The 25,272-nt window shown below is 44.0% G+C and overlaps 2 protein-coding genes across 6 annotated transcripts; both read right to left on the reverse strand.

Moving 5' to 3' along the window:
* Positions 1 to 777: 777 nt before the first annotated feature.
* csnk1g2b (casein kinase 1, gamma 2b) lies at positions 778 to 17,719 on the reverse strand. Of its 5 annotated transcripts, none has more exons than XM_057039409.1 (12): positions 17,560 to 17,719; positions 14,826 to 15,612; positions 10,005 to 10,074; positions 6,775 to 6,923; positions 6,428 to 6,662; positions 6,130 to 6,215; positions 4,962 to 5,046; positions 4,713 to 4,858; positions 4,245 to 4,328; positions 3,044 to 3,145; positions 1,986 to 2,092; positions 778 to 1,898 (listed from the first exon to the last, which is right to left on the reverse strand). In XM_057039409.1, the coding sequence occupies exons 2-12, from the start codon at positions 15,051 to 15,053 to the stop codon at positions 1,844 to 1,846; spliced, it is 1,347 nt and encodes a 448-aa protein (XP_056895389.1). In that variant the 5' UTR covers positions 15,054 to 15,612; positions 17,560 to 17,719; the 3' UTR covers positions 778 to 1,843. The 5 variants fall into 5 exon arrangements, with proteins under 5 accessions (XP_056895389.1, XP_056895387.1, XP_056895388.1 ...); XM_057039407.1 differs by having other exon boundaries at positions 4,713 to 4,861; XM_057039408.1 differs by lacking the exon at positions 17,560 to 17,719 and adding an exon at positions 17,320 to 17,544 and having other exon boundaries at positions 4,713 to 4,861.
* Positions 17,720 to 18,252: 533 nt separating this feature from the next.
* On the reverse strand, positions 18,253 to 20,786 carry zgc:101100 (uncharacterized protein LOC445169 homolog). Its single transcript, XM_057038091.1, has 4 exons — positions 20,562 to 20,786; positions 20,114 to 20,286; positions 19,269 to 19,444; positions 18,253 to 18,996 (listed from the first exon to the last, which is right to left on the reverse strand). The coding sequence occupies exons 2-4, from the start codon at positions 20,277 to 20,279 to the stop codon at positions 18,514 to 18,516; spliced, it is 825 nt and encodes a 274-aa protein (XP_056894071.1). The 5' UTR covers positions 20,280 to 20,286; positions 20,562 to 20,786; the 3' UTR covers positions 18,253 to 18,513.
* Positions 20,787 to 25,272: the final 4,486 nt, after the last annotated feature.

Here is a 25,272-nt window from a genome sequence, read left to right on the forward strand (position 1 = left end):
GAGCTATTATGAGTTATGAAATTTAACCTGGTTGCCATGACGATCATTTAGCGCATAATATTTAATGATTTCCACACTCCCGACTCATTACGAGCATAGATACTCGTTACTTAAGTTGCAAAGTTCAGCTGATGTTAAAAACACACAGGTGCGTTTTATTACTCGATTGCGACAGTGTTGGTAACTGTGGTTGCCACGGGAACGCCGGGGGACAGGACTACTGTTTCAACGGGATTATGAATTCTCGCGAGCATTTGACCGCAGTGTTGTCAGGATTTGAGACATTGTAAAGAACAGAAATATCACATAAACGTCGACACAGCTGTGAGAAGAAATCCCTCCAGTTGCTGTTGGATGTTGAAGGTGAGAAGTCTTAAACATGAGGCATCGCCCACGGAAAACACACCATCAATAACCTTCCTGTTTTCTGGGTCATTCAGATCATTGCCACAGGAGATCTTACTGTTATGGGTTCGGTGGAGGCGTCAATCCATTGAAACCTTAATGTTTGATTTTTCACAAAAGCAGTTTAAAATAAAAAAAGTAAAAATCTAGCAGGTTTGGGACGGCCAGTAGGGGGCAGTATGACTCGCATCAAGACCGTCGAGAGCAGTTTGAGTTTAAAACTACTTTTTTGCTTTAGGTTGTAGCTTGAGCAACATCTAGTGTAAAATAGGCAGCAACAAACTGCAGGGAGGAGGAAGCGCATGCACACACACACACGCACGCAAGCACACACACACTATTTGGGATAAAATGCCAATGCGGGACACTCACTTGACCTTTAAACATTTTACTTAGAAAGGCACAAACTAAGATTTCCTGGTAAATTATTCTGATGTAAGAAATAAAAATCAAAAGACATATCTTTGTTTTATCTCCATGTAAAGACAACATTTTCTGGCCATAACTCAGATATAAGCATTCCTAGATCTGTCTTTATTAAGATGTTTTCTTAACTGTTAATTCCAAACCTAAAATTTTACCACTGTATTGTTTTCATTTTTCCCAAAAGTGCAATAATAATAATAATAAAGAGAGCTTAATATCTGTTTCTCTCAATTGTCCACAGTACCTGAGGCCAGTGACTGTGCTACAAAATCCATGATGACAGACAAAAATAAAGCCAGCGTGAGGAAAAGAACTGAACTCCAGAACACTACAACATAAAAATGGTTTTCGATGCAGGGGTTCGACTTCAAAAACAGAGGATTCAATTACAAAAGAGAAAAAAACAAACATAAAAATCCTCCGTGTTCACTTTTTATGGATGAAATGCTTCCTGTGTCTCTCAGATTTAACATTAATATAGTTCACCTTTTCCTCTTCGCCTTGATCCCAGAACACACACCAAAGGAAGGAAAAGAAAATTAAACATTTTCCTAAAGAGCAGATGTCTCTCTTGAACCACTCTGCTGGTTCCCCTGATCAAACGCTGATCTTCATGGAATCTAAAATACATCAACTGTCTCAAACAGTAAGTTTTCATATTCACACCACGGTAGTTTCGTTATTACAGTTTTTTTTTTAAACGTTTTCTCAAAGCCCCTGTTGTAACATAGGTACATTTATTTTTTTACTGATAAAGGAATCAAGAGTCTGTTGTGGAGTCAATAGGACCGCAACGTTCCTTTAACCTGCCAGTAGCTGGGGAGCACTGGGAACGAGAGAGAGCGCAAAGGGGGGAGGAGGTACGGTGACGGTGGGTATAATGTGAGGGGGAAAGAGGGGAGAGGTGGAAAGAGATAGAGGAGATAAAAGTCAGGAGGGGGGGCGCTGTGTAGTTGCTTCCATTTAAAACTTGACAGTGACCACAATATTTCAAGTTCTCTGCTCTCTTCTTTCACTTATGCCTCTGGAGGGTTTTCCTCTTTCTCCGCTTGAAGAAACAACAGCACCTGCAGGGAATCACGGGGGCAATCAGGAAACGGCATTTTTCAGACCATTAAAACACGTGGAGGTGTTGAGAAAAGACGAAATCTCACTTGGTCTCATCAGCCACTTCGACCTCTGCGGGAGCGGTGATGGGAGCGTTGGAGTGTCCGGCCGTGGGATCGTCCGTGTTTAACTCACCGTTCGTCGAGCTCATCACCTGCAGGAAGACACCACAGCAGCGAAGGGCTCAAACACGCGCATCTGACCAATGGCTGCAAGGTGGAGATCGCTTTGATCCTGACGGCTCTTTATGTATTTTTTCAGAATTCAGCTGTGTTTTTTTTACGTCTGAGTCTCTGTATGAGGATTGTGAAGGATACTGCTCACTCAGAGGTTTTTATAAATGTGCTTCCAATGTTACACATGAAGGAAAATGGTGCCTTGATGTGTGTTGACATGTGAACCAAAGCACAAACATAAGTCAGATTTATCATTTTAACTCACATCTAAAGGAGAGACGAGTGTTTTTGAACAGCAACGTTAACCTTGATGCTGTACATCGCCATCTAAAATGCTGACTCAATAGCAAAAACGTTTCCATTGGAAGCACACAGAGCAGGAAAACTAATAACAGCAGACATGGAAAAAATAAAAGCTCTTTTGATATTTATGAGAATGAGAACAGTGTTTTATGACAGTTTGATGTAAACCTTCCCTCACAGCTGCAATTATCCCCGTTGCCAGCAGGGGGCAAATTTGTCCCACATTTATTTAAAGTCGATTATAGTGTTTGTATTTGACACTGTTCCGTTTTAGGGTTTTATTTTGTTTTTTACTAAAGAGGGAACAAATGAGAAATCCACAGCTCTGCTTTTGAAGCATCACAGACCCTATAGTGATTTACAGATCTTTACTAAATGAGGTCCGACTATTATCGGAAGTTCTGTATTTTTTTGTTGGCCATTTCTTTGAGCAGGCTACAGCAAATGAAGAAGAGAATGCAAACAGAGCCAGAAAAGCACGGACACACAGGGATTCAAAAGAATCAAAACAGAACCACAGACAGGCGGCGGTGTGGGATCGGTGTGAGAGGGGGGTCAAAACATAACAAAACCTAAGAGGCTTCATGCATTAGCCATCAGAGCAGCAGCGGTAGCAGCAGCAGTACCTGAACAGAGCCCCCCAGCCTCTCGGCTGTGAGGTGCGACCCCAGAGTCTCCTTATTGGTCACTGGAGTGGGCTGAGACTCACTTCCTTTGGGCTCAGGTGACTTGACGTAAAGAGCAAAATAGGGTTGAGGCACGTGGTCACAGTGATGAGAAGAAGGAAGACAAAAAAGAGGTGGGGTGTCGGTGAGGCAATGTGTTGGGAAGGGGTGAAGGTAAAGGAGGTGGAGGGACAAGGAGGTGAGGGATCGAATAAAACAAAAAAGGAAACAAAACAAAAAAAATTACAGAAGACCTCTCCCAAGCAGAAGCGGGCTTGTTAAGACATTCTATGTTAATAGAGGAGTAGTGGGAAGCAAAAAATTTATGCAAAGCACAAATCACACACTAATAAAAGTCATGCAAGAGTAAGAAAGAACAGCCTTGATTCTTTAGCATTCAATATTTAAGACAACACAATTAGCAAGGACTTTTTCAAAGGCCTGAATGTTTCACGCTAAATGTGAAACTTCATCATTCTTCTTAAAACGTAGGCAGAAATATGGTTTACAGTTGTGATTTGGAGTTGTGCCTATTGAGACGTCCAAAACAACTTTGTCAGTGACCATGAAGCAACAAAAGATCGAGTATCAAGCAAAGATTTTCTTTCATATTTGAAACTACACGCTGTCGCTTGGATCGCAGGGGTTTTTACGAGAACGTGTTACTGGGGATGTTTGCACGTTTCAAAGGTTGGCGACTGTTATCGAGCCGATCATGTCAGTACAATAAAGAATGGAATAATAGTCTGAAGTCCATTGCTACAGCGCTATTAAAAACGAATCAAATACCTCCATGACCTTATAATGAGCAGTGAGCCAAACTGGCACACGGCAAAATAAGATTTTCCAGACACTAATATTACTGCTCCTCTAATTAATATATATAAAAACATAACAAGGCCCGGACAGCATGACGATAACAAAAAAGTGAGAGAATGGATATCAGGTCTACACATTGTCACACACTAAGCGTATCATTTGTCATTACCAGTATGAATAATGCAATATGCATTTTCAAATCATGCACGCAATGACTGGAGCTTAGGGTGGCTAGGTGTGAATAAACAGAAGCCTGAAACAGGGCTTTGTTTCAGCTGGGCAGCCTGCTCACAGGAGACTGGGAACCAGGAACCTGAATGGGTTTGTTTGTAGATGCTCTCACCTGGTTTTTGGTCTGCTGTTGTGCTTTGTCTCTGCTACTGGGCTGCAGGGGCGTGTCACTGGGGATGGGGCCTATCGGTGTGGGCTACAGAGAGAGAGAAGAGCACTGAGAAACATAAACACTGCAGAAGAAATAGATGAGAAGCAAGCAGATGACGACTCATAAGTGTATGCCTTTAATATCTCCGAACTTCATTAGATTTATTCGTAGTACATTTGCTTCCCTTTTTTAACAATTTCTATCTTTGTACATTTAGTTGCTATGGAGATTGTGAGGTGGCAAAATGTTTATTACGAGCTGTATAATACTGCCATTTGCCGGCTGTGCATCTAAAATATCCCCAATTAACCACAGATGCAACAAATTCAATATTTGGGCCACTTGGACCGTCTGTCCGTATAACAGCTCAAATGAAAAGGATCAAATCTTTTCAGCATTAAAGGTTTGCAGACAGTGAGATGCACTCACGAGTGATTTGCCGACCCAGTCATATTCATAGTCAAAGACGTAGCCGTTCCTGTCGAAGAGATCAGTGAAGAGCTTCCTTAAGTAGTCATAATCAGGCTTCTCGAAGAAGTCCAGCCTCCTCACATAGCGCAGGTAGGTGGCCATCTCTTCTATAGTGAAGAGAAAGAACACATTGTTACATAAAATAAGTGCGAGACAGAAGCATTGAGTCAAACATTAAACGGAGAAACTGGATGGTTCGAAACAAACCCGGGAAACTTTCGCAAAGCACTTCAATTGGCGTCGCTCGTTTTGTGTCCCCGATTTTCTGGTACCTCTCCTTCAAAGTGTCCGCCTAAAGAGAAATACAAGCACACATCATGATTAAAAATACACAATAAGGGTTTGTACAAAGTTTTAATAAGTTTGTAAGACTTTCATTCTACAATCTTAGAGGTCTGCACACAAATTAAACATGCACTTAATTTCTTTACAGACAATAAAAAAGAAGCTGAGGAGATGTAAAAGTCCTCAGGTCCTTTCAATATGTCCTTACTCTATTGTGGCCATATTGTGTTTACTGTGTGTGTGTTCAGAACAATTGTTGCGTTAATGACGGGACACACAGTCAACCCTCCCTTCACCACCCACCCGCCCAGTCGGCTCCACACCTGTCAAGGTTTATGGTACATTATCACAATTCACTGTAATTTTTGGTCATTATGCTCTTGTTGTAGTTTTGATGCAAACAGCCATTTTGTGTTGGTGGGAACTTGCTTTGGCCTGTGCAACCCAACATCCCCCACATTCATCCCTCCTTCACACTAATGTTCCACAAGCTTCCTCCCACACAGCAAATGCTCAGATGAGGTGTCTTGTAATGTATTCTATGTACACCTTTGATACGAGTGCAAAATATCCAGTAATCCGGCGACTGTAACCTGTCCTCCTGGCACCTTTCATTGTGTTTGGATGCTTCAGACTCTAATCCAATGCACAGCAAAACTGTTTAAACATATAACATACTGTAGCTACCTATATGCAAAGCAAGGAACCACATCTAACCACGTGTAGGGTACTTGTTAATATTCTTCCTTCTGAAATTCCACCAGTGTGAGAAGATGGTGCAGTTTACAACAGGCTCTCTGTTAGTAAGATCAGGCTGATAATGGGTACAACAGAGCAGGGCAGCACAATATATTGTTTCATCATCTATATCACAATGTGCGCATGTGTAAGAGTCACAAGGACAATTATGGCAAAGCAACATGTCCAACACAACGGAACCACACTACCCTGCTGGTAAGACATATATTGATATAGTATAACAGAAAGAAAAGCCACCTAAACTAGGGATTGATTACTGCACATCACCAGAATCTTGCCTCAATAAAAATGTGTCAATGTTTGGATGATGTAAAACCATGTGCAACCGTACCTTTAGGCCCTGCCAGGGGAGGCTACCTCGAAGGAAGTACATAAACATATGACCCAATGCCTCCAAGTCATCCCTTCTGCTTTGTTCTGAAACAAAAATATATTTGAGAAATAAATTGATTATTAAACCAACTGAGAAGGTCAGCAGTGTTACAAAATAGAGCTCAATTAGCACCAGCAGGAAGTTTGCCTCCAATTAACTGACGGTGTGTAAAAAGTACTGAAGATAAATGTTTAACTGAATTTACATACAAGTAAAGCCTTTAAAAAGACCTTCCAGTGGGATAGGAATTCCTTACCCTTTCCAAGGTGTGTGTTAATGCTCATGTAACGTGCCGTCCCGGTGAGACTCTTGTGCTCCCGGTAGGGGATGTGTTTTTTGGTCTCGGGGTCGATGTACTCTTTGGCCAGACCAAAGTCGATGATGTGGATGGTGTGTTGCCTCTTGCTTCCTGGCCGCCCAACAAGGAAGTTTTCTGGCTTCACATCTCTGTATATCAGACTCTTAGTGTGGACGTACTCCATCCGCGTTATCTAAGAGGGGAAAAAGTAGAATCAAATATGTATCCGTCCCAAAGAGCTCTTTTATAAAACTGTTATGGGTCTTTTGAAACATTTGGCTCTATTTTCATTGTTCAACTCGTACCAGCTGTATGGCTATCATGAGGACGGTCTTGAGGGTGAATGTTCGGTCACAGAGATCAAATAGGTCCTCTAGACTGGGTCCGAGCAGCTCCATCACCATGGCATTATACTTCCCACAAGGACCAAAGTAGTACACCTGAGGGATTCCCTCTGTGAGAAGACGCACAAGTGAGATTACAGGAACTATGAAATATCGACCCATCAGTTCATTCAAACATTGCAGTACATCTTTTACAGCACACTATTTTCATGTAAGCTACAGTCACAGAACACAAACTGAGCCTTCAGTTTATTTTCCAGTGAGGAGGAGTAAAGGAAAAGGTGGCTCAACATTTCGTGACGGAGAAGACAACATTGCGATGACGACTGTAAATAGAATTTTCCTAGCAGAATCCACCACACCCACTGTGCTGTACAAACTATGGCTTCTGAAGAATGCGTGTGTATGAACCAAAAGGATTGTTTTCAACCAACTGGGGAGTGTCAAACCTCTGCGCTATCATTTCAGACAAAAATAAATAAATACAAATCTCAAGCTAGTATTTACTGCAGGAACTATGACTTGTGCTTTTAGAACTGCCATTCAGTTCATTCCAACTTTATTAGGCATCTGTCACAATCACAACTGCACCTAGGTGCTTCGGAGACCCAGAACCTGACGGCAACTAGCAAGAAAACCTCCTTTTTACTGGAAGAAACACTGAGCAGGATCAGGCTCCTATGGGGGGACTCTCATGCTAATGACCAGCTGGGTGAGTGTGTACAAAGTTCTATTCCAGAAGAATTGTTTCCATGACAGCATTAGTTTTTTGTGTGTACAATTATGGTTGAGACAAAGTCAGATTAAATGCTAAAACAACCAAGTAATGATAGTAGTAACACCCACATAAAGAAAATTAATATACACCAACCAAAAAAGCAAAAATGTTACAATTATTTACATTTTTAGCTTTTTTTAAACCTTATTATTTTTCCACTTACTCCTGCAATGTAATTGGGAAAAGAGAACATAGTGTACAGCAACCTTTGAAAAAGCTGCCACAAAATTAGGAATTTTAGACCCCAACGATCACAAAAAAACACAGCAAGAGATAAACGCAATATTCACTATGACTTAAAAATGGTGTTTTAATCCAGTTCCAAGAAAAGGGGACCGGGGAGTGAGACGGAGGCACACAGAGACTGTAGAGCGTAGGAGGATCAGACTTTAACTCTGCTGCTTTTGGAAATGTACCGATCCACACAGACAAATTATCAGGGATCACAAGGCTCATGAACACAACTCCACAACGAGCCACATATTTATAATACAGGGGAAACGAAACCTACTGTTTCAGTCAGCACAGATGTGTGAAGACACAAAAACACTATCATCATTCTCGACTCAGCAGTGTGACCAGGAAAGTCTTTCATCCACCACATACCCAGACACGCTCATTAGATCTGCCTGCTGAACAAAATCTACATCTGAGACAACAAAACAACACACACTGTCATTCAACCTAAAAACGAATCCTCGCTCTAGGACAGCACTGGAATATAATAGACGTGAGCGGCATTGTAATTACGACCTACAACCAGGGTCAGAGAGCAGCGTTCCCATCAGCTGAGAGCTGCTCAGGACAGCAGAGAATTAAAGGTGTGCAGTTAAGCTTCTAATGAGTGTTAAGCACTCAGCGGACCACAGTGTGGCATGTTTGAGTGTTGTTAACTATCCGGGTCACATGGACCCATTTAGCCACGCTGACAACATAAGTAGATTGAAATTTACTCTTAGACCCCCACCCGCAATTCTTCAGTGTCACTTGTTCACAGAGGAAGCAGACGTCGATCACAGAGGTCTGTCAAATGTAAGGTAATGTTGTGGCTTCACCTTTAGATGCACTCACAGTACTAAATGTGCATCTAGAACAGCCAATGGACCGTGTCGTAACACAAATGAAAGATGTATGAGTATTACAGCCAGGGGGTCTGAGTCAAAATGGCATGGCATCATCTTAAATTTTGTTAAGGAAAGAGGATGCCACACCTTTACAATAATGCTAGAAATATTAAGTCACGGGGAAAGAATTCTGTTAGCGTTCTATTGCAATAACACAACCAACTATCCATGAAAACTGCACAGAGGGTCAAAGTTACATTTAAAGTAGAGTTTATGATCAAATCTTTCCTCTGTAAGTACATTTTTAATCAGTGAATATGTGTAAAAACCACTGGACAATAGCAATATTCTGCAACTCAACACATTAATGTTGCTGCAATAAAAGAAAAGCAGAAGATACGGTGACTGAGCTGACTGAGGAACACCACGAAGGCGCCACTGCTATAGAGGACCGTCTATAAATAGTCAAGGACTGCCCTAATGCCCCACCTCCTTATCAAAGTGGAGGGCTTTTACTCTGGCCCAAAGGAGCCGGGGAAACTAGCATGTGTCGCCAAGGCTGATTTGCACAGCAGCACAAACATTTGTTTTATTTAGTGCAGAACTAAACTAGGCCAAACGTAATAGTGATGAGCCATCAACGCGCCGTAATGCATAAGCATAACAATTCAATAAAGGTATCCTGGAACACATCTCATCACAGATCATCGACCGTGCAGGAGCACTGCGCTCGCGACAGTCTAAGCTCATGAGATCTCATCTGTTAGAAAAGATGACGACGAGGGATTCTCATGGCTGGTTAACCGACCGCGTCATCCAGGGGCGTAGGAGGCGCCACATCCTCTGGTGCTGCATGTCAGAAACTGTAATCAGAAATCAATGAATCCTAGCGTCCAGCTAACAAAGGACATACCTACTCTTTAATTACACCTTAATCTATTTAAGCAGAAGGCTGTGGTGGCTGTAGATGTGGCATCAGAGGTGTTAAAAACCATCCTCTGACTCTCCTACAGTAGATGTGGGAAAATGAACTGCAACATGCTGAAAAGTAGCCTCCGTCACAAAGGTGCCATTGTACCAGTTCCCCTGGCACAGTGCTTGTTGTCCTCCACCCGCAATATGCTCACAACGTTCATGTGCAAAAACTGTAAATATGCTGCCAGAGGTCTCTCACGCCCACGTGCACATATAGGATGCTAATATCAAGGTTTGTGCATGGGAAACAAAAGTAGAAACCACACATATATTAGACACGGTGTAAACTGAATACGAGTCCCGGAAGTGACTGTTGGGACTTTTACATTTGCTTTTGGATAAATCACGACTCAAACAAAGACGATATCTCTTACCTGAATTTCCCAACTGTTTATAAAATCTATACTCCAAATGAAGCTGTGGTGCCCTGGACTTGATAGGTTCCTGAAAGAGAAGAGACAGAGGAACAGATTGTATTAAGTACGGGCTGTTTACTTGATTAAAACTGTCAAACTAGAAAATAAACATGTTGTCCAGGAAAAGGAAACAAAAGGATTGATTTTGAAATTTTATTAAGAGTTGAAATTTGTGCTCAAATCAGAATGAGCCGAGTCTATTGATGACCAGGGTTGATTTGATTGTATCTGCAGAGACCAGACTGCCCCCACCACTACGGGACGGTCAAAAGGCATTTTTAATGGAAATGATGGGACAGAGACGACACATTTGCTCAGGTGCCATTTGCTACCAACACCAGGTAGCAACAAAAGAGTGTGGAACAGCTGAGGTGGAGAGGTTACTGTAACAGCAGGTCAGACAGGAAAGGGCCCTTCTGGCACGGGGGTCAGCTGCCTCCGACACAGGCCCACACTCGTGGCAAAAAGCTCCCCTACCCATTTTAAATCCATACGCTCCGAAGGATTCTGCACCTTCATAAAGCAACTCCTGGCTCGCCAGCCAAAAAAGACACGGGCAAAAACTGGACCCATGAAAAGATGTTACATCAGACATTAGTAAGCCCTGCTCTGGTCATTTACACAGCTATAGCTTATCCCATCTGCTAGGAATAGAGATGACTTAAGTACATAAAGCTGCCATAAGCCCCTGTTTTCTATTGTAAGCTGTTTTAACGGATCCTGCAGTTGTGAGCCATCTGTTTTAATTCATTATTTATATCTTGAAGCTTTTCTTGCCCTTTCCTTCCTGATACTGCCTGACAGTCTTGTTGCCCGCGCTTATGTAGGATGTGGATGATGCCACAGCATCTCTACACTTCACCTTCCAACCGCTCGTCTTCCTCCTACAGGCTGCACAGCATCGTTTGGAGCCCTTACATATGCATGACAGTATCTTACCGACGGTGGATATATTCAACTTTCAGAGATTATTTAATGTCGCCGACAATTTTCCAATGGGATGTAATCGACCAAAGGGCACGAAAACTTGCCAAAACTAGGAGAGACTTCTGGCAGGTTCATAATCTCTGACCCCCCCCCCCAACACCCTGGGGATGGGCGACGAAAGGAATGTGACGCATCATTCCAAGGATCCATGTTCACGAAAATCAGCCGAAGCTTTTACAATGGTGGGATTATGACATCGTGGATTAGGTGATGAAAAATCGAGGCCTCCAAAGACTTGAGTGGCCACACAGAGGAAGGCATCAGCCCTACATGGGGGTGGTCCTCTTCCTGGGATTAACCAGCTCAGCACATTATGTCATTCAGGATGGATATAATAGCTGATACGGTAAAGAAGTATTAGAATTTACATCCGCAACAGGCACATCTTAAAAAGAAAAATCTGATTTAAAAACTGCAATTAAGTTATTTCTAAACATGTGACTTGGTGACAGAACCAAATAATAAAATAGAAATCATGACTTACGCTGCTTCAACCAGACAGCTGCTTTTTAAGTGGCCTCAGAAACTTATGATCAAGACTCAAAAACCCATAAAGCTTCCAAAACCTGAGTCTGAAGTTGGGTATAAATGTTGTAACAGCTGGAAAACAATGTCTGCATGATCACATATGTCCATATGTCCAATAAAAACATAAATACACCATCATTTACACTTACAAGCCGCATAATGTAGCTAAAAACAAGCCCAGCTTAACTGCCAGAGCCAGGAACATTAGCTTTTAGTAAAAAAGCACGGTAGAGGAGGAGGATGATGAAGGAAATCTGGGATGATGTAATTTAAAATGGTATCAACATGTGGACCATCTGTCAGGCCTGGTGTGATATTCAACGGGTGAAAGTCGTGGCTGCGACAGCCACGTCCGGAAGAACAAACCCAAAATGAAAAAGCCCAAGAATAGCCGCTGACCTTTGCCTGACGCGCTCCAGCGTTTCACAATATTCAGCGGGCAGCATGACTTCTCTACTTTTAGACAGGGCGGCTCATTCGTCAACAACGGGCTGCTTCCTAGTTCCTCTCATGAGGCCTTGAGACGTGTTTTCATCATGCCGACCACAATAAAGTCAGATTTTCAGATTTGTTTGTCATTCTAAGCGGACTTTAAACTCATTTCTGGGCTTAATTGATCCGGCTCAAGTACGAGCAAGGCAAGCTCCTAAATCAATCACTGGTGGTTCGCGTCCTGACTTTGGAAAAAATGTTTTAATCCCCAAATGTTCTTACTTCGACTGTCCTCAATCAGTTTAAATAACACAAAAGAATATTTGATTTTTAAAAAAAAATCCCTATTTTCAGGTCTTGGAACGTTGATATCGTAGCGAATGATTAAATATTGAGCATTCCTCTGTACACACAGCACCTTTTTGTCCTGTAAGCTTATTAAAGCATGTAATTGTGCGCAGAACAACAGATTTTTGCAAGTCACTGACATGGGGACTTTCTCGTACGGGTTTTATGAGAGTTATCAATCATCCTCAAAGCAGAGTTTGTGCATGCATGGGAACATTCCATGATGTTGCTGGCAAATGATTCATGAGAAGATTAACTAGTTTAAGGTAAGACGTCCAGGAGGTCCCGCCAGAGTCAAACCTCCCGACAGTTTCTGTGCCTCCGCAGCTTCAACAGCTGCCCCCAGCAGAGCGGGTGTAACCTGCAGAGCGAGAGTCTCCGGACTCCAACGGGAGATCACAACGCCTCGCGCTTCATGTGTGTTTTAGCACACGGGGAGAAGAAACGTTGGTCTTCAGCAGCGGGCGGGAGAACGTGGTCAAACCCTGTCTGATTCAGTCAAGACTTCTCCGTCATTTCATGTGACGTCATTTGCACCTTCATTATCCTGCACGGTGCAATGACACAGAGACAGAAACACACACTTTCCATTCATTAGAAAACACCTTTTCCCACAAGAGGCCACACAAACTAAAGCAGGAACTACGTTTCGCTGATCGGCAGCCATAAGTCTGCCCCATATGTTTCCCAGGAGATAATAAATTCACCCAATTTTCTCTCAATTAGACACTACAAAGCTAGTACCAAGTTACACTCGAAAAAGAAGCTACTTGTCACCATTTATAATATTTCTCATCCACAACAAACGGCCGACAAAATAAATGACAGTCAGGTGAGAAACGTCGACTCTAAAATGGATTCAGGGCTTCCTGGATGAAATGTCTGCATCAGCTGGGTGTGTTTGGAGTTAGAATGCCCACAGATGTGGCCTTTGCTCTGCTTTGGCACCGTTTCAAATGATAAAAAAAAGGGGGTTCAGAGAGCGACACGCTGAGAGGAGTTCACTTCTCCAGGTCTTTAGGAGTCCTGGACCTCCTCCTGTCAGCGAAGCCTGGAGCCTCCAGCAGCAGTTGCATGGTCTTGCCTCCATCACACAAGCACTTGTCAGTGTCAGGAAACACCCCGCCGAACCAAAGAGTGGACCACTGTGTGGGGACGAGACCTGCTAACAAAGACAACCTTTCAGCCCTCGCCGGGTCCTCTCTCCAGAGAATGGTGCGCACGGCCACATAAGTCTGCCTCTGCCGTCACGTGGTGGCGCAGGGTGACACTGCCGTTCACCTTTGTCCCAGGTGTAGACAGGCACCGCCCATATTCCCAGCTCAGCGAGATATGGAGCAACACACACCGTGGGTGAAGGTGCCCGCTCAGAGATTAATGGAAGCAGACGCGATAAAGGGTTTAATAGATGCGTTCATGGGTTTCTTAAAGGGAACGGGGATAAACTCAAGAGTCCAGTGGGCCACGAGATCCACGAAACACCAGATCCAGATTTAACTGGACACCGTGGGGATAAAAATACCCAAACAGATGGGAGGGTTCACAGGCACGAGGGGGGGGGGCAGCAAACACAACCAAAGATTTCAGAGAAGAGCAGAACTGCAATTATAGTGTTGGCCAACGTCTGCCTTCTATGTGGCTTTCAGCAAAGCCTCGAGCTGATGCCCATTCAGAGGTAATGACATCACTCACAAACGCACCAAACGTCAAAATAGACCAGGGCAGATGTGGCGGAGAGGGTGTTTGAGCCACGACTAAACCAGGAGGACAATTAACCCCATCCAGTTGTGAGATAATAATGTTTTTACAGCGGGAAAACAACGGCGAGGCAGCTACAGACCGGCGCACAGTGCACGTGGCTGATGTTTCATGTGGCGTCTCACAGCTGGATTAAAAGCTAACCAAAGCATGGCTCAGAGTAGAAGTGTTCGTGCTGACAGAATAAAAAGATCGGTCAATTATTAACGACTGCTGAAGCCCGACGGTGGCCGGTACCACTAGGAAGAACCTTGTTTTTGAATGCCTAATTCAGGCTGACCAATGTGGTCATGCTACACGGAACTAAAATAAAAGGTGATATCGGATCCTCGTTTTACTTTGAGACTTTATTCCGACGGACTCGACTGTTACTGTACATCGAGCACCACCGTGAGCGGGGTGGTTACAACAAACGTGGCTGGAGCGCCACGCAAACGCGAGCGTGGAGGGTGCTCGCCCCTAAAATAAGATCAGAAGGAAACTGAACCGACTGCATCGTAGTTGATCTTCACAGTCGCAGACGTTAGCGGGCCGGTTCTAGTCCAACCTGTTAGCCAGCAGGTGGAGTTAAAGGCCGTCCTCCAAAGCGCGACAATGGCGGCGGGTCATGTGACCCTCTGGTCACTCTCTGGGCCTTTGGGGCCACCACATACAGGGTGTCACCTGATCAGGGGCATTAGTTGAAGTGAGACTCTACATTTACTAAAGCTTGAAAGATTTACTCACCAATTTGATGGCCACATATTCGTTGGTATAGAGGTTTTTTCCCAACCGCAGCTCTCCAAAGTTTCCACAGCCAATCTTTTTACCCACACGGAAGTTTGGACCAACCATTAGAACTCCAGAGTTGGTCCCTGAACTCCGGCCCCCGTGTCCAGTCCTGCTGCCTGCTGTCTTAGACATCTTCTTCCCTTCCTCTGTCTCTCCCTTTCCCCCTTTCTTGTCAAAATCCATAAGCTTGTGATACCCTGGCCTCTCCACGGTTATTCTCCAGCCATGCAAACCATAAAACTCCAATAATGTTGGTGGAGGAGGTAGAGGGAGGATTAATCTCAAAGGACAGAGGAAAGGTCTTTGTGGCAGTGTGTGCAACGGTTCATTCGACACTTAAACAAAAGCTTTAGCTCTTCCTGCAGCTATCGGGCAGCTTATTTCAAGTGCTTCCCTTTTTTCTTGTCGTTCCTTTTAGCTGTGCTTTTCCCGCTTCAGCATCCTACCCAGGGAGCAGGCAGGGGGACAACTAATAGTTCATACAAAGAAAAAAAAAGTGGGTGCAGTCCAAAACCCAGCTACTGCATCCAGAAGGCCACTTGGGAACATCTACTGGGGTGCTTCATTCATACTGGTCAGGCTGTAGTGGCACAGTGGACGCTCTACATGATGCGGGGCCACGGCAGACGGGAACGCCACGGCAGACGGGAACGCCACAGCAGACGGGAACGCCACAGCAGACGGGAACGCCACAGCAGACGGGAACGCCACGCAACGGTCGTGTCCAACGTTGGCCGCAGAGCTGCAAAAACCAGAAACAAGCACAAATCAACAAGGTTACCAGGGCCAATTATACGTTTCCCTTTTCAGAGACAATATTTTGGTAAAGTTGTGCTGGTTATTCCGCAGACATCAGACTGCCCTGTACCCCTGATAAAAGAGAGCAGGTAATTCAGCCACTTGTGATGAGCAGCTCCTCTTTCCTGTGGAAAGGCACTTACACAGATCAATGACCGTTGTAACGTCTCATAGCGTCGACATTACTTGGAAGCTGTCTATTATTGGAATGGCGTGGATGGTGACACACACAGAATCACAAAACTAACATATATTAACGCCTGGTGTTCTTCTGGAATGCATTAGCCAGTAAATATCCGCTGATTTGAGCGCGCCGAGGTCAAGATGCAGGGAATTATTTAGAAATCACACTATTCAGCCCAGTCACAAGGCTGGAAACAACAATAAAGCAGCAGGCTAAAGCCTAATTTTAACAGATGAGCACATCAATGAAATGGCAGCGTATCACGCCAGGTTCTATATCCGTTATGGTAACACGAACCACCCATATCTTTCAAAAACAACCCCATGTTAGTAGCTATGAAGGGTTGGAAAATGGCCGGAAACACACGTTTAGAAACCTCAGTCTCAAGTTAACTTTGGGCCATCTTGTCTCATCTGTCTAGACTGTCTTATTTGAGGAAGTAGAATATTGTCTTTAATATCAACGGTATGTCGTGGCAGAGATAGCAAGATTTAAAAGAAAATAAGTAAGAAGGTATTCATGTGTTCCTAAAACGGTACATGTAAACACAGGAGAAAAAAAATAATAATAGCCTAAAGCTCTGTCGTCTAGTGTTGCTACCATGTTGTCGACAACACTGATAATAACGCTACAGAATTTTAGACACTAAAAATCAGACAAATTACTTACTTGCCGAAAACACTCGAACTGAGAATTATGTAAAAGCATGTAGAAAAGATAAATCTTTCATTCGTACAATAAAAAAGCTCTTTTCCGCAGCTTATATTAAGGCTGCTAGCAAGAAGCTAACTGGACACCGATTAGCTCTCGGAAACTCATTTATCCTCCGTTTCAGTCATTCAAACTAATCGTTATCTTTTAAAAGTCATTTGGGTGTCCCCAGTTACAGGACAAACCTATTATTTTATAAAATTCAAAGTATTCGGAGGCGATATAACATAATTTAATTTTAGCTGGCTTGGTAGACAAGGCCAACACTCAGGCTATCTTGCCGTTACTTAGCAAGCTTAGCAATTTAGCCTAATCCAATAGCCTGTGCCTTTTGTTTGAATTAAAACTTAAACATGTCACAGTAACAAGTTTAATGCTAAGGCAGAGCGTTGCATGTGCGTTACTTCGTCATGTAGCTACAGGAAAATCTCACTGGGTAGCCTTTATCCGACCAAGCTAGCTACCTTCTCATAAAACCTACACTGTTGGCCCAGCGCCTGGTTAAAAACCAGCCTAACCATCCAACGTTAATTTAAACTATTAACGACAGCGGAACATTAAGTCGCAATAGGCAGGAACTGAAGTCTTTCAGCAAGTCGAATCAGAACATGGAGTATTAATGGCTTGTTACTTTAACCTGCTCGGTTAGTTAATGCTTACTAAATAATAAATAAAAAAGAATAACCAAGCCACGATACAACAGGTTAACTTTATCGGCTTGAGTAAAAGCGTGGCGAAATAGACGGGCTGTTTCACCTGAGTATAGTTTTGGAGTTCAGATTCCAGCTATAGCCATTATCCTGACAACTGGGGCAACTCCTTAATCCTAAACAACCGAATGTACACGGACGGGCTGGCTTGGATCGCTTAACGCTTAGCTCACATGCTAGCCATTTAGCAAGTTAGCACACGAAACAAGAGCGTTTATGTCCGGTGAAATGACCTGTACCTTTGAAAGCTGCAAATAAAATCGGTCGCCAAACGAAGGCATGTTACCTTTAGCTATCGAACCGTTGTCGAAGACATGGTTCGTCGTTCGTGGTCGCCGTTCTCATCCCGATTCCCCCTCAAAGTTGCTATGATTTTTGCTGTTGTCTCTTTAAGCCTCCTTCTGCTACAATACCTAAATATGCCGTCACGCCGGTTCATAGAATTGCGCTACGCAATAAAACTAACGTAAGTGGTAGTGTGGAATAGGGAAAAAAAGACGTACGTATCTCGGCTTCAGCACTTTTAAATTGGTCAGTTTGGTCAAGAAACTTTCTTCAAGGAAGCGCATTTGTTAACATATGAGTAAAGGTCTCTCAGTGATTAAGACTCGCCTGGTTTAACTAAAAATAAACTTTACAGTTGCTTTGTTTGCCATATGTAAGCACATGGTGGGTTGGTCATGTTTAGGTTGAGATGAGCCTGGGGGGCTCATGACTATTGTTTTGCTAATTTCTGACTGTTGCAATGATTCAAAAGGATGAGTAACTGGCAAAACCAGACTCCATTTAGAAGGAACTTTGGTGCTTGCATACATTTCTGTTTTAGAGAATAATCCTAACCATAATATGCAGGTTTACTGACTTGTATTGGAAAAGCATGTGTGTTTGCTTTGGGACGTTTTTGATTTTAATTACGATTTACTGCAGGGAAGGTGCAGCGCTACAGCAACACAAACAAAAGAAGAGCAAAATACCAAGAGACAAGTGAAATGCGTTTAATTTCTTTCATATTTTTATGCTGCAGTCTCTTGCTACAGTTGGGAACGTGCCTCGAAGGGCCCCCGCCGGCTAATTAGCACTGGGGTCAAAAGTGTCTCTGAATGTGAGACAGCGCTTCTTATTCTGAAACAAAACCCTTCAGGCAAACCGCTCTAAAATTAACCTACAGATGTCGATAAATCAATGACCTCAATGAAATGAAAGTTTAGAGTCTTCAGAGTCTGGGGAGAAGGGTTTCCCGTTAGAGCCCCCGGTAAGGGTGAGCAGCTTTACTGGGATACGCTGTCTGAAGGGAAAGACTGCAGTTTTTTGTGAGCGACAATGGATGAACTCCCACGACGGAGCTATGCTGCTGTATGATGGGCCAGAAGACTGGGGGGAGGTTGAGATCGCTCGACAGCACTCCCACAACCGGCTGGTGAGGGGGGTGGCTGAAGCACTCCCCTGACACAAAGGTGAAATTCGTAGGGGAGCGAAGTCGTCGCGCGTACTGTGAAGCATCAGAGTCTGAAGACGGGCAGGCGTCTGGAGATTTGTCCACGTGAGGAGGCGTCGGGGGAGGAGGAGGACGAAGGATCTTGCTGTCCTTGTGCGCTGGTGCCTCTTCCGGCCTGACTTCCTCTGGTCCTGTTTTACTGCTTACGTCCTCCGGGCCCTGGTCTCTGGAGAGCGGCGAGCATCTCTGACCTTTACGAAACTTTGCCCTCCTGTTCTTGAACCACACCTGGATGTGAAGTCAAGGCGCATCATAATATCCAGAATCTACAGACAACAACAACGCAGCGCAACGACACACACTTTGACAGTAAAAGGTGCATTATTAGAACAATAGACTGACACCCCAGATTATTCAGATTCACTTAAAAGTAAAATGATGTACATTGTTCTCATGCTTGTTAGGCTTTCATTTTATATTATTAATGTATACACAGTTTCCTGGAACATTTCCCCGCTAACATTTTAACCACAAAGGGACACAAAGGGATGGCGTCTCACCTGTATGCGAGCTTCAGGCAGGTTAATGGAGAACGCCAGCCTCTCTCTCATGTTGACATCTGGGTACTGGGTTTGCTGGAAGGCTTTCTCCAGCGCCTGCAGCTGGGACACGGTGAAGGCGGTGCGGCTGCGGCGCTGCTTCTGCTGGTTGCCATACCGAGCCTCCAAAATAAGCTCTGGCAGGAAACACAAACAGCGTCATCACCAAAATAGCCGGGTGGGGAATTCTCTCCAGCGTGGTGCTGCAGTTTTGGGGTGGAAGATGCGTTGGGATTAAGACCGCTTTGGGGTTTAGCTCGATTTCCTTCAGCTATAAATTCATAGGAGAGCTTTTTGCAAATTCATTTCAAAATGCCACATTTATAAATTTCCACAGTTTTTAGTGAATAAAATTTGCCCAAGGCTTCATAGAAATGCAGCAGATGCAGGTCTGAGTAAACATGAAAGAGCTTTTTAATAAAACAAGAAACAATATTCTGTCCGTGCAGTCAGAATCTAAATTTTCTTCTTTGATTCAGGCAGATTCTGCAAAGCTTTTCTGCATCCATGATCCAATTTGTTGCATTTCTCTTTCTGGTTTCACAAAAATTCAAACTTCTTGAATTCTTGGCTCTAACAAAGCCTTTTTAACGGATACAAATATATCTGAAGGTCTTTGTTGCTCAAAAAGGGATGGATTTCCTATTTCATTGAAACAACCGGAAACATCAAAAGGAAGGCGGTTGAAAATAGGAATTTCATGAAAGCCAAAGCGGAATGAAAGACAGTCTGTTCATTTAAGGAGCGAGGGGGCGATTCCTCGTCAGCTGCTGAGCCTTTTCGTGGTTCCTGCAGCGTGGATCTACCTGCCAGCCTCTCCGCCACAGACAGGCTGTGCGCCGCGGGGCTGCCTGCAGAGTAAACGTGGTACTGCTCCGCCATCTGCTGGTGCAGGTCCAACAGCATGGAGCTGACACCGTGGAGGGGATACACAGCTGTGGCCGATGGAGCGCAAAAATTTAAGGAGTTCATACTGAAACTGAAGAAAAAACACCAACCGTCAGCGGCGCGAAAGGAGACGCAACCAGATGATACAAAATAGCAATTACAGTTACAGCTGCGGGCTCTAAAAGTGTGTAAATCATTTAACCATTCATTCCTTAATATTTTTAGCAATCAATTAAAAACTACCTGGTTTTACGAGATGTTTTCTGGAGAACCTAATTACGTAAATTTGGGGGGGGGAATCTGTATTTGAAAACATGATAGTAAAGATATATATTTTCTTTCAATAATAATAATTTAAGAACTCACTTTGTCTCCTTTCCGTGATTTTTTTTTCACCCCAAAACGTTTTTATCCAAACGGCGTGTTGTCAGTGTCCTTGTCTGTCTACCTGTGCCGACGCGCAACCGCCAGGTGCGCTTTTACGCACAAAGGCCGAACGTGCTGGGTTCTAGTCCTGCGCGCACTCGTCTGGATTGCGCCTTATATCCTCCCAGCGCAGCTGTCCTCGGCGTGGCACAGGTCTGATTCTGAGGAACCATTCTCACCCACGATTATTTAAGAAGCATTTACCCAGGCTCCCCCCCAGCCATTAGCCAATAGAATGAAAGGTATTAGCCGGGATTAGGTGGGATGAGGGAAGAGAGGGGGGTTGCAAGGGGCTGAAGTTTTTGAAACTATTGAACTTGAGAGATTTGTGCCAAGGATCCCCCTATAAGCGAGCATTTCATTCCCTCCCGTTAAAACAATTAAAACAATGTGGCCGGTTAATCTCCGAGGCAGGACAGATTAAAATAACAGCCTTTGATTGTGCTCTCCTTCACACTCCTCTTTCTCCCAGACCGCTGCCTTTGACAGTCTCTAGTCGGAGGGGGGGTCTCCAAGGGTTTGTTTTGCTAACAGGCGCCATATTTTGCCTATAAACTGTCACCATGTGAAGTTAATCTGAGCGCTCCTCAATGCGGACCATTTCTTTAAGATCCAGGGGAGCTAAATTAGAGGCCTTCCCAGGAAATGAAAGGAAAAAACATCACCAGAATGTTGCTCGGGCGCATTTTTTTTTGCCATGATTCCGTTTATGAGCCTCCTGGAATTTTAATAAAGTACTTTCTGTGCTAAGTAAGTAATTTATTAAACTTTTTTTTTTTTTTTTTTTTACTAAATCAGATAATTAAACCATTCGGTTTAGTAAATAAAAAATATGACTGAACAAACTAACAAGGTTATAAAATATATTTTACAGACAAGACATAACTATTAAAGATAAATCATATCTGCAGATAGTGGTTTGATACAGGTTTAGATGGTGTCTTAATTTAATGTTTTAGTGCACATTTTACCAGTTTGACAGCTTTCCTACATTCCTTTTACTGCGTACCGTTGTGCTGTACTTGCTTTAGACATTTCCAGCCAACATTAAAAATCTGAAAGCTTTGCATGTTTAAATATTACATGCTACAGTTTAAAACTAGTATATAAGCACACCTAATTCAATGTAAAGAATATCCTTAATCTACTGAAACCAGAGGAAAATTTGTACTTTGGATTTCACAGTTTTTAAATCCTCTTCCTGCAGATGCTTAAAAAGAAAGTGTAAATAATAATAATCTTTGGTTAAGAGTAGATAAACATTCATAAAGGAATGAATCATTGTGACCCAGCAAGAGGTCATGATTGGAAAAGAGAAGCTGTTCTCAACAGACCTTCCTGATAAAATAAAGGAGAAATAAATATCAGTTCTCGAGGCACTAAGGCTTTTATCAGTGTTATTTTGGGACGGTTCATTTTGAGCACAACTTGTTGCGCTGTCCTGCTACAGGGTTACACCTCATCACCTCACAACCAGCAGCAGCTACAGGTAGACCCACATTCCTCCACCCAGCCAACCTACGAAAAAAGGCCTGATTATTTGGAAAATGTCCCCACGCTGATAAATGATCACTCTACACACACATAACGATGCTCGCTTTGGTCCTCCATTAACTGCTCAGACTTCCAAAATATGTGAAAATGTTTGTCGTCGTCCCCCCACCCCCTTTTTTTTTGGCTGTTCTTGGCTGTCAAGCTATATTAGTGTCCAATAGAAATAAGTCATTTAGAAGAGGCTCTGTCGGCCAGCCCCTCAGCTCCACTAAAAGCTCCAGGATTAGGTCCCAGAGGCCTTTGTCTCTGCAGCCTGCAGGATTAGGGGAGATTTACTGTGAGGAGAGAAAAAAAGTAGTTATTTCATGGCACTTTCATGATGAAACCTGGCCAAAGCTGTGTTGGCTGGGGGGATTAGAGGCACACAAAGAGTGTGGTTGTGTGTGACCCTCCCCATCCCAAAGCCACCACCACTGACTCACACACCACCACCGCCCCTCCCGGATCATTTCCCCTTCTGCAGGCCACGCTGGGCTCACCCCTACCCTTCGAGATGAGCGGGGTTCAGTCCAAATGGGAGGCGACCTCGTCGGGCATCGTCAGATTTCCCACTCTGACCTCCAAACACACTCACGTCCCACTGGCATTTGTCCTGAAGCCAGAGTGAGTTCAGTCAGAAACAGGCACCGCCGCAGCTCTAATCGGCAGGATGTGTTTTGTATTCAAGACATTAAAGGTGCAGAGGTAAATGAGAAGTTACCGGATTTGAGTCCCTCCTGTAGTGTTTAAACCCGCTTAAAAAGAGTTATCCTACTTTTAAGGGATCCACTTGCACATGCATGGATTACAGTGAATGAAAGACAAAAGGCAAAGTCATTTTGCTGACATCCATCTCAGCAGTGAGCAGGTGGGAACTCCTGCGGGTTTAATAAGTGTGCCGTGAAGTGGAGGAAATTACTGGGACCTCACTGCTCTGCTGATAAGAAAATGACGCCCGCAGTTAGAAAAATCACTCTTTTATGTGATTAAAAACGCCGTCTTAGTGTCAACGCATGCGTGTCGTGCATGCAGGAGAGCCATACAGCTCACGAGGGTGAGGTGGGCGGACGTGTGGAAGCCAAGAGATGCTAAAAGTCAGGTTCAGTCCGACTGGGCCCATGTTAAAAATGTTGGGTGTTGAATATTGTTGCAGTAAAAGTCACCGACAACCTTTCGTAGTTTATACAAAGGACAACAAGCAACCCCCCAACCCAAAAAAAAAAAAGTGTGACAAAACATTTTGTTTCTTTTGGACTCCCCTCAGATCGACTTGGGCGTTGGTTGGAGCGAGTGACGGTGGGGGGAACGGAGGTGGTGAGGGGGAGCACTTAATCTTCTTTTTTGCCGTCATTGTCTTCTCCTTTTGTCAGTGCGACGTTTTTGTTAATGTCTCCTGTTTAACAGATGCTTCAGAGAGCAAACTCCCCTTATGTCCACGCGTTCTTTAATTACTTATCAATAGTGGAAATTTGTATTGACAAGGGCCTGTCAGGAGGGGACCTTTGTAGTTGTCAGTTATCTCAAAGGACGGTGCCCCTCAGACACCAACTGGATCGATCGGCATGCAAAACCCGATTGAGGGGCCTTTCTGGGGGCCTGAGACGACAGTCCAGGAGCATGTGGGCCAAAAAAGGGTTAGCAGGCTGGGACTTCTTCATCTGGAAATCGATGGGACCGGTTGGCCTTTGACCTGGGGGAGAGCAGGGGGAGCAGGCGGTGGGTCAGTCGCTCGTCTTAAGCCCCTCTGAGTGTCAGCATCCTGCTGTGAGACCTGACACTGGCTATGACACACCCAGGGTTTAGAATGACACTGACCTGGCTGCAAACAGGCCGAGTACACACAGAATCTCAAACGCACACATGCCGGCTCTAAGCCGAGCCTCAACCAGAGGATCATTGAGGATCATGAAATTGAGAAAAAATTAACTACAGTCTAATAATTGATCACCTTCCAATTATTCTCTCATGATCTCTGTAGCAGCAGATCAATGAAGAGGGATTGAGGCTCCTAATTGAGCAATGGTGCTATAGACTGAAGCCACGGGCAGCTGTGGGTGCCCCCGGGGTCACGGGCTCCCCAAGTGGGCTGGACTTTGGTTTGGAGGGGTTTCAAAACAGACCTGGGCTGTCTCTGAAGGTCAGGCGATGACGATTATGGTCCACTTCCACGTGAGTTTCATCCAAACTGAGGAGGGATGTACCAGCAGGACGGATTCCATATAGTCCATATCCATTTTAATGGGTTGTCGTCCCTCTTTTGTATTTTATGTACATTCCTACACCATCAAAACTTCAATTTTTACTCAATTTGCTCATTTTCACTGTTTAAATTGTAAACATAAACAAAAATTTAGCCAACATTTATTGAACTAGATGGAGAAAAAGCCATTACAAAAATGTAATAACATAAATAAATGATCACAGCTGACTGACTGTTATGGCGGAGCATCCTGGGTTATTTACATTATAGTTTCCTGTGGATTATCCAATCAGTTAATGTTAATTGTGTTAAACTGCTTCTGCTGCAGCTCTTCATCTCTCAGCATGGGGCGAGTTGGAGAGCCCCGGCCCTCAAGCTTCTCCCCCCTGAACCCCACTTGTCAAAGGTGATCACGGAGGGGGGACAGAGAAAGGGAGGCGCTGATCGAATTTGATAATGAAGACGACCCCTCTAAGCAGCTTTGCTCCACATGTTCAAAATCTCTACAACACTCGATAAACTCTCAGAAGCCCCCCTGCCTGTCACTGGAACATTGTGTAGGTATTGATCCCATCTAACTGGCTCGCTTAATAGCTGGGGCCTGTGGATCGGCCTGGGGAAATGCATACTGACATGTGACGAGAGGAGCTTAGCAAGCAAACACAACAAAGAAAAGACGGGCCTCTCTGTTTAGCATTTCTCTTCCATTTCCCCCCCATTTTACACATCTGCTGAAGTGGTGAATTACAGCCGCTGCACCTGCTGTTACAGGGACGATCTGACTGCGAGGGGCCCGGCTCAGCGGCGAGAGAAAACGCTGTCACACTGTCAGAAACTATTTGTGAAGCAGATGAAGACGGCACCAAGAAGGGATGTTACTGTAACATCTCCTCATTTACAGTTTTATTAAAGGAAGAA

Source organism: Takifugu flavidus, chromosome 7 (assembly GCF_003711565.1).
Source record: "Takifugu flavidus isolate HTHZ2018 chromosome 7, ASM371156v2, whole genome shotgun sequence".
NCBI classification, from domain to species: Eukaryota; Metazoa; Chordata; class Actinopteri; order Tetraodontiformes; family Tetraodontidae; genus Takifugu; species Takifugu flavidus.

Excerpts from the sequence above, each read along its gene's own strand:
- csnk1g2b (XM_057039407.1), bottom strand. The coding sequence starts at position 15,053 with ATGGATTTTGACAAGAAAGGGGGAAAGGGAGAGACAGAGGAAGGGAAG. Across the intron at positions 6,663-6,774 it reads TCATGATAGCCATACAGCTG|ATAACGCGGATGGAGTACGT; the intron begins GTACGAGTTGAA and ends TTCCCCTCTTAG. Across the intron at positions 5,047-6,129 it reads TCCCCTGGCAGGGCCTAAAG|GCGGACACTTTGAAGGAGAG; the intron begins GTACGGTTGCAC and ends ATTTCTCTTTAG.
- zgc:101100 (XM_057038091.1), bottom strand. The coding sequence starts at position 20,279 with ATGAACTCCTTAAATTTTTGCGCTCCATCGGCCACAGCTGTGTATCCC. Across the intron at positions 19,445-20,113 it reads TGTGGCGGAGAGGCTGGCAG|AGCTTATTTTGGAGGCTCGG; the intron begins GTAGATCCACGC and ends GTTTCCTGCCAG. Across the intron at positions 18,997-19,268 it reads TGCCTGAAGCTCGCATACAG|GTGTGGTTCAAGAACAGGAG; the intron begins GTGAGACGCCAT and ends CTTCACATCCAG.